This window comes from Phodopus roborovskii, unplaced genomic scaffold (genome assembly GCF_943737965.1).
Source record: "Phodopus roborovskii unplaced genomic scaffold, PHOROB, whole genome shotgun sequence".
In the NCBI taxonomy this organism is placed as follows: Eukaryota; Metazoa; Chordata; class Mammalia; order Rodentia; family Cricetidae; genus Phodopus; species Phodopus roborovskii.
The window spans coordinates 6,106,852-6,119,290 of record NW_026126648.1 but is presented as its reverse complement, the minus strand read 5'-3'; the positions used below and the strand labels follow the sequence as shown (position 1 = coordinate 6,119,290).

At 36.9% G+C, this 12,439-nt stretch overlaps 1 protein-coding gene across 1 annotated transcript in view; it reads right to left on the bottom strand.

Annotated features, from left to right (window-relative positions):
• Dhx15 (DEAH-box helicase 15) overlaps nucleotides 1–12,439 on the bottom strand; it is a 41,217-nt gene that overhangs the window by 7,675 nt on the left and 21,103 nt on the right. The window contains exons 6-10 of the mRNA XM_051174094.1: nucleotides 9,979–10,146; nucleotides 4,871–4,957; nucleotides 3,972–4,121; nucleotides 3,463–3,571; nucleotides 2,661–2,852 (exon numbers count right to left, since the gene is read on the bottom strand). Of these exons, the coding sequence (XP_051030051.1) occupies nucleotides 2,661–2,852; nucleotides 3,463–3,571; nucleotides 3,972–4,121; nucleotides 4,871–4,957; nucleotides 9,979–10,146 (706 nt within the window). The remainder of the gene's footprint in view (nucleotides 1–2,660; nucleotides 2,853–3,462; nucleotides 3,572–3,971; nucleotides 4,122–4,870; nucleotides 4,958–9,978; nucleotides 10,147–12,439) is intronic.

Genomic DNA, 12,439 nt, shown 5'->3' with positions numbered 1-12,439 from the left:
TGAGTCACGCATTCACAGATAGAGGAACAAGGCCTAGCTAGGTCAGTTCACAGAGCATAGGGCAGGGCAGGATGGCCTCCAACTGCATCTTGGACTGTTTACTACCTTGATTTGGTACATCACCTAACCACATCTGTAAGACAAGAGGGTTTCAAAGCTACAGAGTACCTGATTATTTTATCTAGATCTAAAAGTAGGCATCAAAACAGCTATTCTGAAGGCCATCAGTTACTTCAAAGCTCAACTTATTTCAAAAACCAGTGCTGATAGCTCTACCAATAACCAGAAATATGGTGTCAATAGCCTTTTAGTTAACTAATTTTTCAAAAGGCCATCCATTCAACCCACTGAGCGGCTGTAGATAGGACGCTGTGCGTGCCCACCGAATGACTGAAACAACTTTGCACTCTACTGCCACATTTCTATCAGAATTGTTTTCCTAAATCTGTGGCTATTACCAACTGGTGGGTATCACTATTAGCACCGGTGAGCAAAGCATATGTAAACATAAAAAGAGGGAAAAAAGAAAAGATTCAAGAAATCTTGGGTTTGATAGCATTAGTGGTGGAAGGTTAAACCACCTTAAGAATTTTCAAGGCTGGGATAAATAATTTAACGTAGCAGCATTTTTATTTTTAAAAAAAATCAGTAAATAGCCCCAAGTTAAAAAAAAAATGAAGTCAAACCCTCAATATAAAAGTAAATTCAATATTAAAGAGTTGACAATTGTCTGAAACAGTCAATACTTCAAGGGTCATCAAAATATTGAACTACAGTAGTTGTTTAGCACCTCAAGATTAATTCACAAGCTTTTAAGTTGTTAAAAGTATGCACTACATTTTTTGAAATACAAGCTTCCTTAATTCACTTTAGCAATTCCATAGTTATAAAAAGCAGTATCAAAATAAATTAACAAGCTTGGGACTTTTCAACATATTTTGAAGCTTTTATAACCTTACCAATAAAAATGAGTTATCAGACCAGATAGACGATAATGGGAATAATCAACAATGAGATCAAATACAGTATCAAATTACTCTTTCCCATACCGTTTTCCCCTTTAAAGATGCCAAGTAGCCAAATAAAGACATCAATGCAATCATGCTTAATATAATTGAAGCAAGGTAACTCCTAAGTACAGAAGCATCTCACAGCTCTAAACACTAACATGAAATAGCCACCAGAGTTGAATGGGGAAACGCAGAGCCCCATAAGCCTCTGGTTTCTAACTCAGAACCTCAAACCGACTGACAAAGCTTCACAAGCTCTAACTGCTTTTTAGCATGACTTCTCCCTCACGGAAATTTTAACACTATCCAGACATGGCCTGTTTAAAAACCACTGTACCATCAACCTCTTGATACTCAAAAGACAACCACCAGTAAACTATTACCCTTAATTCCTACTTCACATAAACACTAAGGTCTAGCTGACTGAGTTCACTCTCACAATGACCAACTAATATTCTAAATAAAACAGGACTGTTTACTATGCCTGATATGAGAACCTACAGAAAAGAAAAAAATACTGTCAGATAATAGACAAGCACACTAGTAATTCTTGTCCCAACTTTCCTCTAAAACCTAAACTCACGGGAGATATACAACTGGGAGAATATAACGAAACCTAAGCAAGGCAGACAACAGCCTACCACCACCTCTGTAAGTGAGACAATTTATTTAAAGCATTGGTACTGCCCTGCCCATCTGCTCTGAGTCTGATCAGTCATAACTCTGCAAGAAAACATTTAGCTACTTCTTAAATAAAAGTCACACCTTTAGAATTTACCATACATCTGAACTACACCATAACTTTATATTTAGAAAGCTTAATTATTCTTTAATTCCATAGGTTTTGAATTTATGGCATTAAGAGTAATCAGGGCCAATAAACCACTCTACAATTAGAAGTCAGGTCTCTCCAGTACTAATACTAGTAGTATACAGTGTTTTGATTATTAGTATTTTTATTTTCTATTTTTAGCTTTTAAAGAAAAATCATTTTTTTCAATATTTCTTCTCCTTTCTGGAAATCTAATTTCCAAATCAGATTAAGTTTCATTGACACTAAGAAATAGCACTATTTTCTCAATGTAGTATCTACTTTTTTTTAAAATTATCAAGCGTATCAAGAAGTTGTATTTCTTTAACCAAGTGTTTTTCTGCCATTGTAGGAGTATCAAAATCAGATTTTGATTTTTAAGCCCCAAATTATACATTACTACTTCTATGTGATACTAAATCAGAAACTCATATTTGTCACCAAGTACACATACATATTAAGGAAAGGCTCAATTTAAATGTAACACAGGCTCACTGAACTAACCAAGTTTTTGTACTTTCAAGAAACCTTTAAAATAGCACTAAAGAATCTACAGAAAACTGCAGTTACAATTGCATTCAAATGTATTCTTATTGCAATTTCTATTTGTACTCAATAGAGCCAATGTTTTATTATATTTTGAACAAAAACTTTTACTTTTGTAACGATTTTTATAAAGCTATTTACAAGGTATTTTAGGAAACAAACTAAAGTTCCTTAAAACCAGCTATGAAATCTACTAGCATGCTGAATAATGGTGCTAATCATAGTAAAAGCAGCAAAGGGCTAGTGCACCCAAACCCCGAAGAGCTGGGTGTTGGCCCATCCCCCCCTATTACCTGACAACATAGCAGTAATAGACAGAACCTCATTAGAACAGTTGTAGTCACAACTTGCAATAACCATTTTAGCGAGCTGTGGGTCTAGAGGGAACTCTGCCATCATGGATCCCAATTCAGTCAGGTCTCCATCATCATTTAAAGCAGCCAAATAATTCAAAAGTTCTAGGGCTCTCATCAGAGTTTCGGGAGCTAAGGGAAAAGGCAATTTATTAGACAAGTTGTCTTAAGTAAGCAAAAATATGACAAAGTGCAAACTATTATAAGCGATCTCATTTTTCACTCTATATTAAACCCAATTCAGAACTCATATTGTCAAATTCAGTAATATAGATATAGCAAACAACATGATACTAAAATGACTTTTAAGCCAGATATGGAGACAAATACCTGCAACTCCTGCATTTAGAAGCCAGGAGAAATCAGTTGAAGGATGTCTTTAGTAAGACTGAGGCCAGCAGAAAATTACTTTTTCATAAGCAATTAGAAATATTACTGTTTTTACATTTGCATGCCCCAGCAGTAATTCTGCTAACCTAATTCCCAGACTAACATCTAGAGGGGCTTATCCAGTCACATGACTGCCACCTTTTTAAAAGTTCTAATACTGTTCCGTAAGCCCAATCTTAATGCACGATGGAAGCAAAAAGTAAACTGTATTTTATTTGTATGTATGTGTGTGTGTGTGTGTGTACACACACACACACACATACACAAAAATATGCTCTACAGGATACAGAAAAACATCTGGTTAATAGAACTGATAAAGGTCCTTTTTTTTTTTTTTTGTTTAAAGACATACCTGGTGGGTCCATAAAATCAAAATGTACCAAATCATCAATACCAAGCTTCTTCAATTGCAATACAACTGATCCTAAATTAGAGCGTAAAATCTCAGGATAGGTATTATCCTAATAAAAGAAAAATAGGTGTTATTGTAATAATTTAATACCCTTGGTCCCTGCCTACTTAACCTCTTGCTTTGGCATTAAGCTTGTATCTAACTATCTCATGGGGAAAAACTACTTGAGAATTATAATAAATAAATAAATAAATAAATAAATAAATAAATAAATAATAAAACAGGCCGCTCCTTACAATTCCTTCTATGTGTTTATTTTAGAACTAGCTACTTAAATTGGAAATGGTAAAATTAAAGCAGATATATCATGAAGTTATACCATCAACTCATTTGGGGTAAAGATAAGGAGCTTAGGCTCTAAAATTGTTAGCAGAAATAAAGTTCCTCTCCTTCAACTAGAACATTACATTTATTCTTCTAAACACACAAGGTATGGCACTACTCCTTACCTGCATCTCTGTTTTATAAGCTTTCTCTGTGTAAAGCCGGAAGCATTTCCCAGGTCTGGTACGTCCAGCTCGACCGGCTCTTTGCTGAGCTGAGGCTTTACTAATTGCTGTCACCAAAAGAGACTCAACTCTGATTCTAGGATTATATACCTATTGGAATGGGAACAATTAATGATTCTTCAGGAAAAGACAAAGCTGAACCCAATACAATCACTCACAGGCCACAATTAATGCCAAAATAAAAGTTCTGCTGACCATGATGTGTTCCCACAATGAAAACTGCTCATCTCATGACCTACCTTTCTTTCAGGCATTATGGCTACCATTCCAAAAGACTGAAGCTAAAACATCTCTAACGTACAGATGGCAAGCATCTGTTTCCCTTAACTTAAACTTAGCCATATTCTTTAATCAAGAATTTTGCCTGTTCCCTACCCCAAGAAAGGACACATAGCAATTTAACATCTGTTGTTAAGAATGGGCAGTAAGTAACTTAGTTAAGTTACATGCATTCACTTTAATGAGAAAGTTTTCTGTTAATAATATGCCTACCAATAACATTATGTTAACTTATTTAAAATATATGACAAAATACAGAACACTTTAACAACTATTGACTGACAAGTGGTAGTATTCTTCGTCTTTACCACCACTGTCCTCCTTCCGTGAGAGCGAGCCTAAGCAGCCTTCTACTGGGACATGATGGGGACAGAGGTGTCCTACATTTATTATTGACCACACTTTTAATTCCCAAAAGCCAGACAGAAGGGTAATGTTAGAAATTTGATACTGAATTCCAAAATGTGGGAAGTAATCCTAAATATCATTTTAACCACAAGATGAGCAATCATTTAGCACCCCAACCTCACACTGTATGGAGTAAGCTCCAGGGCAGTTACCTTTTGCTTTGCAAATCCAGGGTCAATCACAAACACCACACCATCTATTGTCAAAGAGGTCTCTGCAATGTTAGTTGATACAACCACCTATTTAGGAAGCAAGCAAAATTACCATGACTTAAAGCTAAGACAAGTATTCCTTTTCAATGACTAAGACCTTTAAAGAGAAACTAAAAGTGCAATTTCAGCTTATCCCACAAAGCAATTTTATCAACAACTCGATTATCAATCACATTAATTATCCAAATAGAAATGTATCATCAAAAGGAAATAAAAAATAAGCAGTTTAACACATAGATTTTTTTTTTTAAATGGGATAGGAAAGTTACAATGCCATAAAATAACCGACATGTTCTCACAATGAAATGTGAAAGTTTTACAAAATAAGAGTGTGTTGTCTACTTCATACAAAGCACTGCTTGGTAATTCTAAAAAAATTCTAACAGTAAATAGTTACTCATGCATTCACATGCTCTTAAGAGAGTCTTTTCCCATGTTTGCGTGTTTTTCCTAGATTTTACAATGTCTTCAGAGATTAGTTCCAGTTTGTTCATTCATCTCAGTACTTGACTAGTACTTGAACCACGTTTAGTCAAAGAGAAAAAAAGAGAGCAACTGGTTTACTTGAGAAATGGTGTTAAATTTTTTCTACAAAAACAAAAGTGGATGTTTCCTGCTGATTACCGTAATATTGGCATTTGAAGACATGTATGCAAGTAGCTGATACACATACATCAAAGTATGTTCCTATAGGCTTATAATTTGGAAGATGAGATGAGATTATAGATATAGAAGGTACAAATGACAAAGAAATGACTTGAGATTAAAAGGGAATTATCTTCTACCTGAAGATAAAATAGCTTTATACCATAGGACTTGAAAGTTAACACAAAATTTCTCAGAAGAGTGGAGCCAGCCACAAAAAAGGTCAGCTTAGGTATGGGTTTTCTTTTCTGAGACCGGTTTCTCTTTGTAGCTTTGGAGGCTATCCTGGAACTCGCTTTGCAGACCAAGCTGGCCTAGACCTCAGAGATCCACCTGCCTCTGTCAAAATATTAATATCCCTAAGTGTGAAATTGCTTTTAGAACTCTACATATTAGACTAGTACACAGAGTTGTGGGGAACAAAATTAGAGATCTAATGTTTTAAATGCCACATAAACTACCAAAAATCAAATGTACTCTTGACTTCATCAAAAGATCATAGTTCTCAATACATTTGAGACAATCCCAAGAAAAAAAGTTATTTTGTGTTATATTAAGTGTATTTCACTGAGCCGGATGTTGGTGTGACATGCCTTTAATCCCAGCACTCGGGAGACAGGAGGAGGCAGATCTCTGTGAGTTTGAGGCCAGGGCAGGTTCCAAAGCTACTCAGAGAAACTGTCTCGGAAAAGACAAAAAACAAACAAACAAAAAAAAAAAACTAAAAAAAAAAAAAAAAAAAAGGTGCCTTTCACATTATAAAATACAATGTGCAAATTTTTCTTGATGTGATCAATTCTAAGAATTCTAGGTATTAAAATATCTATATTAGAAAATATAGCACTGTTTATCACCTGATAGTCAACATTCAAGTAGCATATGCCCTCTGGATATGATGAATCAACAGACGAAGGCAGATGAAGGTTCACATTATGAGCAAAAGGGAACTGGGTGTGGGACTGTCACCATGCTGCTGGACTGCGATGGCTGGAAGGAAAATGGCCCTCAGGCTCAGAGTAGAGTGGCACAGTCAGGAGGTGTGGCCCACTCGAAAGGGTGTGGCTTTGGTGGACGAAGTGCATCACTCGAGGGTGGGCTTTGAGGTCTCAGAAGCTCAAGCCTTCCGCTACCTCCCCAACACATGTCTGCCTGTGTGCTACTATTCTGTAGGCCATGTTAATCCACTAAACCTCTGAATTGTAAACCAGCCCCAACTAAATATATTTCTATATAAAAGTGGCTGAAATAACTAAGAATCTAAGACATGTGCATTATATTTTTTTCCTAAAATTTCCATTATTTAAAGTTTACTATGTCCACAAGTAAATAACACAGGAAAGCAAGACTGTGGAGATGGATGGGTTCCTTGCTTCGATTATATTGCATTTGGCTCACTTCTTGCAATATGCAGAAAATTGAATCTGCCCTTTCCTGTTAGAGCTCATCACATTGGCTGAAAAGATATTTGGGGGGAGAGCTGGGCAGTGGTAGTGTATTTGTTAAATCCCAGCATTCAGGAGGCAGAGGCAGATCTGTGAGTTCAAGGTCAACCAGTCTGTTCTACAGAACTAGTTCCAAGAAACCAAAGGCTACAAAAAACCCTGTCTTGAAACACACACACACACACACACACACACACACACACATTTTCTCTGTGGAAAAAAAAAACAAAAACAAAAAAACGTATATATACACATGACCCTCCAAGTGTTTAAGAAAAAGAGGAGTTATGGTAACCCAGTAAATTTCATGTCACTACTTGTTAAGTGTCTGCTGCTAGGCAAAAACCAAATCACATAATGTGTTCACTGAGTCCTTCAAGTCTGGAGGCTTTTCATTTGTTAGTCACTGAGGTCTCTACCAGCAAAGGAAAGCATTTAAAAACCATGAGAGGTAGCTTTAGAAACAAAAATTCACAACAATTATTAGAGTTAAAAGATTTCTTCTGTAGACTTGACCACTAAATCTGAAAATGCCAGATGCAGCTAAATAACACAACACATACAAGCATTGAATGACTGAATTAAATAAATGAATGAATGAATGAATGTGAGATATAGCTTATAGGGCTGGTCTACACCCCCCCCAGGTAAGGTAAATAGTAAATCTGATGTAGATTAATAGTTGACCATCCAATTAGGCACTAGTCAACAAACAAACTGATGTTGAATCAGCATGGGACCACTGGGACTATAACTTTGTGATAAGTGTTCAAACCTAGACCTGAAAGGTATTAAAAGCTCAGGACTAAGAAACTATATTAGGTAAATTACCCACAATACAGAGTAAGTCCTCAGCTGGCACCAGCACTAAAATTTTTAAGTTACCCCCAACAACTAGCCTCTAAATTAGTTCACTAACGCTCTTCAAATAGAACCCAGGTTGCTTGGACTTCCCTGCTTGAATACTGTTTGGTCACTATAGTCTATTTAAATTAAGCTAATTTGCATTTTAAGCCACCAGAACATGAGGGGTGTTCCACTCCAATTCAAAGTCATTTATTAGCTAGTGCAGTTCACTATCTTCAAACAATGGATCAATAACCATCCCTTCAAAACCATGGAATCATCTCAAGGGCCACCCTTTTTACTTGAACAATCCGTATTTTGAGGCTCTGTAATCAGTAAGCTACAGGTTAAGCAACGGAAAAGAACAGAGCTAATTAACAAGCTTGATATTCCAACACAAAGAGATACAAGCAGACTAGCTACGGAGATCTCTCTCCTTAACCCTGCTACATTTTGAGCTTAGTGACATGCTTCTATCAGTATTTTAAAACTATAGGCATCAAAATACAAATATTCTCACCACAAATTAGTCTTTTGGCTCTTCCCGGACAGCATACTAGCTAACTACCACAGAAATGCTTTATCATGTCCTAGGGAATGCATTAGCATCTTCTAACAAGAGAACTTCAACCCAATGAAGCATGTTAGGTCAGAAATTAGCAGAACTATTTTTCAACAATGCAGTCTATTTTCAAGACCATTAATGCCCAAACCTTGCTGAACTGTAGTGGCACACGCCTTTAATCCCAGCATTCGGGAGGCAGGGGCAAGTGCCCCTCTGTGACTTTGAAGCCAACTTGGTCTACAGACTGAGTTCCAGGACAACCAGGGCAATTACAAAGAGAAACCCTGTCTCCAAACAGCCACTCCCCTTCTACCTCACCCCACCCCACCCCCAAAAAAGTATCTTAACATCTTAGCTTATTCTGAAACTCGTACTGAGCACAGTGCCTTAGAGGAGTACACTTGTTCCTTCCTATACGTAGGCCAATTACATGTCCCTCTACCAAACGAATATTAATCCGGTTCCTGCCTTCAAAGAATCTATTATTTATTCAGTGTGATTAATGCTTGCAAGTCTGTGTCAACATGTAACACTTATTAACTTAAAATTCCATTTTCTTACAAGAAGTTCTAGGAAGGGGCCAAAGCACTGAAATGAAAAAGTATTAGTGTATTAGTGTTGTACATCTAACAGGACAACAATAGTACTTGGCCATCACCCCCTCTTTCCTGTTAAGTACTCTTCCATCTGCTAAGAACACACTGCCTCTGAGAGAAAGCAATTTGTTTTCTTTGTGTAACAGCCCTGGCTATACTGGACTCATTTGGGAGACTAGGCTGGTCTCCATCCGACAGAGATCCACCTGCCTGTTTTCTGAGTTGGGATACTAAAGGTGTGCACTACCACCACCCTCATTTCACAGAAACATCCCCGTACCCCTAACACATGTTAAATGGAGATTATTTTATTGTGTGCAATCACTCATCCATAACTTAGTGTGTGATGGTTGTTTTTCTTCTGGAGAGAGGGTCTCACTATGTAGACTAAGCAAGACTGGCCTTTTCCTGGACGTTTTATTCATAATCCAGGCTGATTTTAAATTCATTATCCTGCCTCCTCTGCAAGAGGATTACACACACCATGACACCCAACCAATGGGTATGTTCTTCTGTGTGCTGTGAGTACACGTTTTTCCTATTGGTTGATGAGTAAATGCTGGGTAAGCCCAGGAAGTATAGGCGGGGCCAGCAGACTAGGAATTCTGGGAAGGGAGAGGCAGCGAACAGTTGCCAGACAGACGCCATGTAGCTAGCTGGGAGGTAAGACACTGCCCGAGCACTCTCCAGTAAGATAAGGACATGTGGGAATACACAGATTAATAGTTATGTGTTAATAATTAAGAGAGAGACACAAGCCTGAGCCATCTACCAAGCATTTTATAATTAACATAAGCCTTTGTTTGTTTGTTTGTTTTGGACTGAAGGGCAGAGGAACCAACCGGGCTGGACAGAAACTTCTGTCACCACTCAACTTAATCATCTTTAGTTGTTCTTATGTGGTATCTCCTAACTTTTATATCATCAAAGACTATAAGGAATATTTAATATTACCTTTCTTCCAATTGCTCCATTTTGTTTTTTTGGAGGTGGTGGCTCAAAAATGCGTTGCTGCTGCTGGGGTGGAAGTGTAGAGTACAATGGAATGATTTTAATATCTCCAACTTCAGGGCCCAAGTCATCAACCTCACGCTTTATTCTCTTACAGGCCTCATCAATTTCCTACAAAACGAAACCACAGAGGGTGAAAACAAAATTGTGGAATATAAAGTATTCATAACCCTTATTGCATGTATTTCATTTGACAGGTCAATAATCCGCCTTCATTTTCACACTGATATTCCAAGCCTATCATTTAATGGATAATCTATTTTAAATTTGGTAACCAAAATAAAGAAATTTCAGGGTGATTTTGAAACAACCAACAAAATTTTGACCTCTGCATTGAGCCAAATATATAACTTGTATTTGCATTCCATGCCCCTTTTCTTGGAGACTCAGATGTCCTAATTAATTCTCAACAAATTGTATCAAAATTGAAATTTCTCACCCAGGAACATTTAACTGCACTCATAACCTTTTCAATTTTCACAATCTAAAAGAAACTGATGTGTTAGATATTTAAAATAAGCCAATTAGGCTTTAATGTCACATATCACTAATGTAATTATATGAAGAAATGCTTCACCATACCTAATGAGAACAAGCACCTTTACAGTATCATCATAGATATTTCAAAAGAGGACTGATGCGCAAATGCCTTAGAGCTGCTTCAGAATTCTCCTCACCAGGGCAAGCTAGTGCACTTGTATTCAGACAGAGATAAATGCATTTGGGAGTGGAACACTAACTCTGGAGTGGCAAGTGGCTTACAAAAGTTTCCCTGAAGCAATTAAAGTTGGAAGTATTAATTTATTAAACAGTCTGTCATGTATTTAACAAAGCAGTCAGCTATTCTAACTAATAAACTGTTATTTAAAGAATATCATTAATAGAAAAAAGAAATTTCAAGTAAACTGGGCTTGTATCAAACTAGGCTTCCCGAAAATGGTTTTAAACCAACTTGTAATTGTTTCTAAATTAAAGAATATAAAATTTGGGGCTAGCTTAGAGGCTAAGGACACCACTGGCTGTTTATCCAAAGGACTTTAATTTGGTCCTGAGCACCCATATATAGGTTCACAACTATGTAACTCCCTGTGTATTTGGGGGCTCTGTTCTGGCCTCCTGAGCACAATACACAACACATACAGGCAAACATGCATACACACAAAGTTAAAATAGATCTTAAAAATATACAATCTTTAGAGATAATAAACCAAAATCTGCCTACTACAAAATACCAATTTTCTTAAATTATCTTAAGGTTGTTTGACACAAAAAAAATTACTATTAAAAATTCATTATTTCAAGCCAATCGGTGGTGGTGCACACCTTTAATCCCAGCACTAGGGAGGCAGAAACATGTGGATCTCTGTTGGTTGGTCTACAAAGTGAGTCCCAGGACAGCCCAGGCTACACAGAGAAACCCTGTACCTGGAAAAAACAAAACAAAACAAAAAAAAAAAAAAACAAAAAACAAACAAACAAAAAGAATCCAATGTTTCTTGAAACTACCTTAAGTTTCTAGAAAATGAAAAAGTAACTTCTATTTAAACAAACAAACAAAAAAACAAACAAACAAACAAACAAAAAAAAAAAAAAAAAAACCAAAAGAACAAAACAGGCTTTTAAATACTCTATCTAGATCAGAATAGATCAGAATGACCCCTGCTTGCATGTAAATATGGAATAAGGCCCCTATCAATGTGGAAGACTTTAAATAAATTATACTCTCAATATTTCAGATTTGTTAATGTCAGCATCTCCTAACGTCTACCCTTCATCTATTAAAAGACATGGCTAAACTCAATAAATGAAACCTGTGTAATACATACCAGCCAAAAGTCTTCAAAATATCAAGAGTTTCAAAGCTACAATTTCACTTCCTTTCAAAACCCCTGAAAACAAACAAGGCTTACTGCTTCCCTTTCCCCAGGAATGAAATAAAGTGCACTAAGCTGGCTCAGAGAAAGATCCTTCTAGTTCCCCCCATTCTGGTTCTTTCCACCAGAAACTTCCAATCCTATTCAACATGCCTAATTGCGGGAGCAGATTTAAGCCGAGAGGAAGTGAGAAACTGTGGACACAATTTTACACTTTCTCAAGGGGGCAAAGTGAGCACGCCAACAGCAACAACCGCTGTTTAGGCACCACTTGAAAGGCAGTAAGTCTTATCTTGCAGAGGCTTTATGGAAATTTAACTGCGTAAAAAGCCTGAGTAGAAGAGTAGAACCAAAAGGGGGAAACTTAACCCAGAAAGCTGCACTTTCAACACAACTTGGCTCACAAAAGAACTAGGGGTGACTCTCTCTCTCCAGGGAAAGAATTTACAATCCCCTTCCCCCAGGACATTTGGCCACATCTACATATGTCTTTGCTGGCTACCCCTCATGAAGTATTGCTGCATAGATCT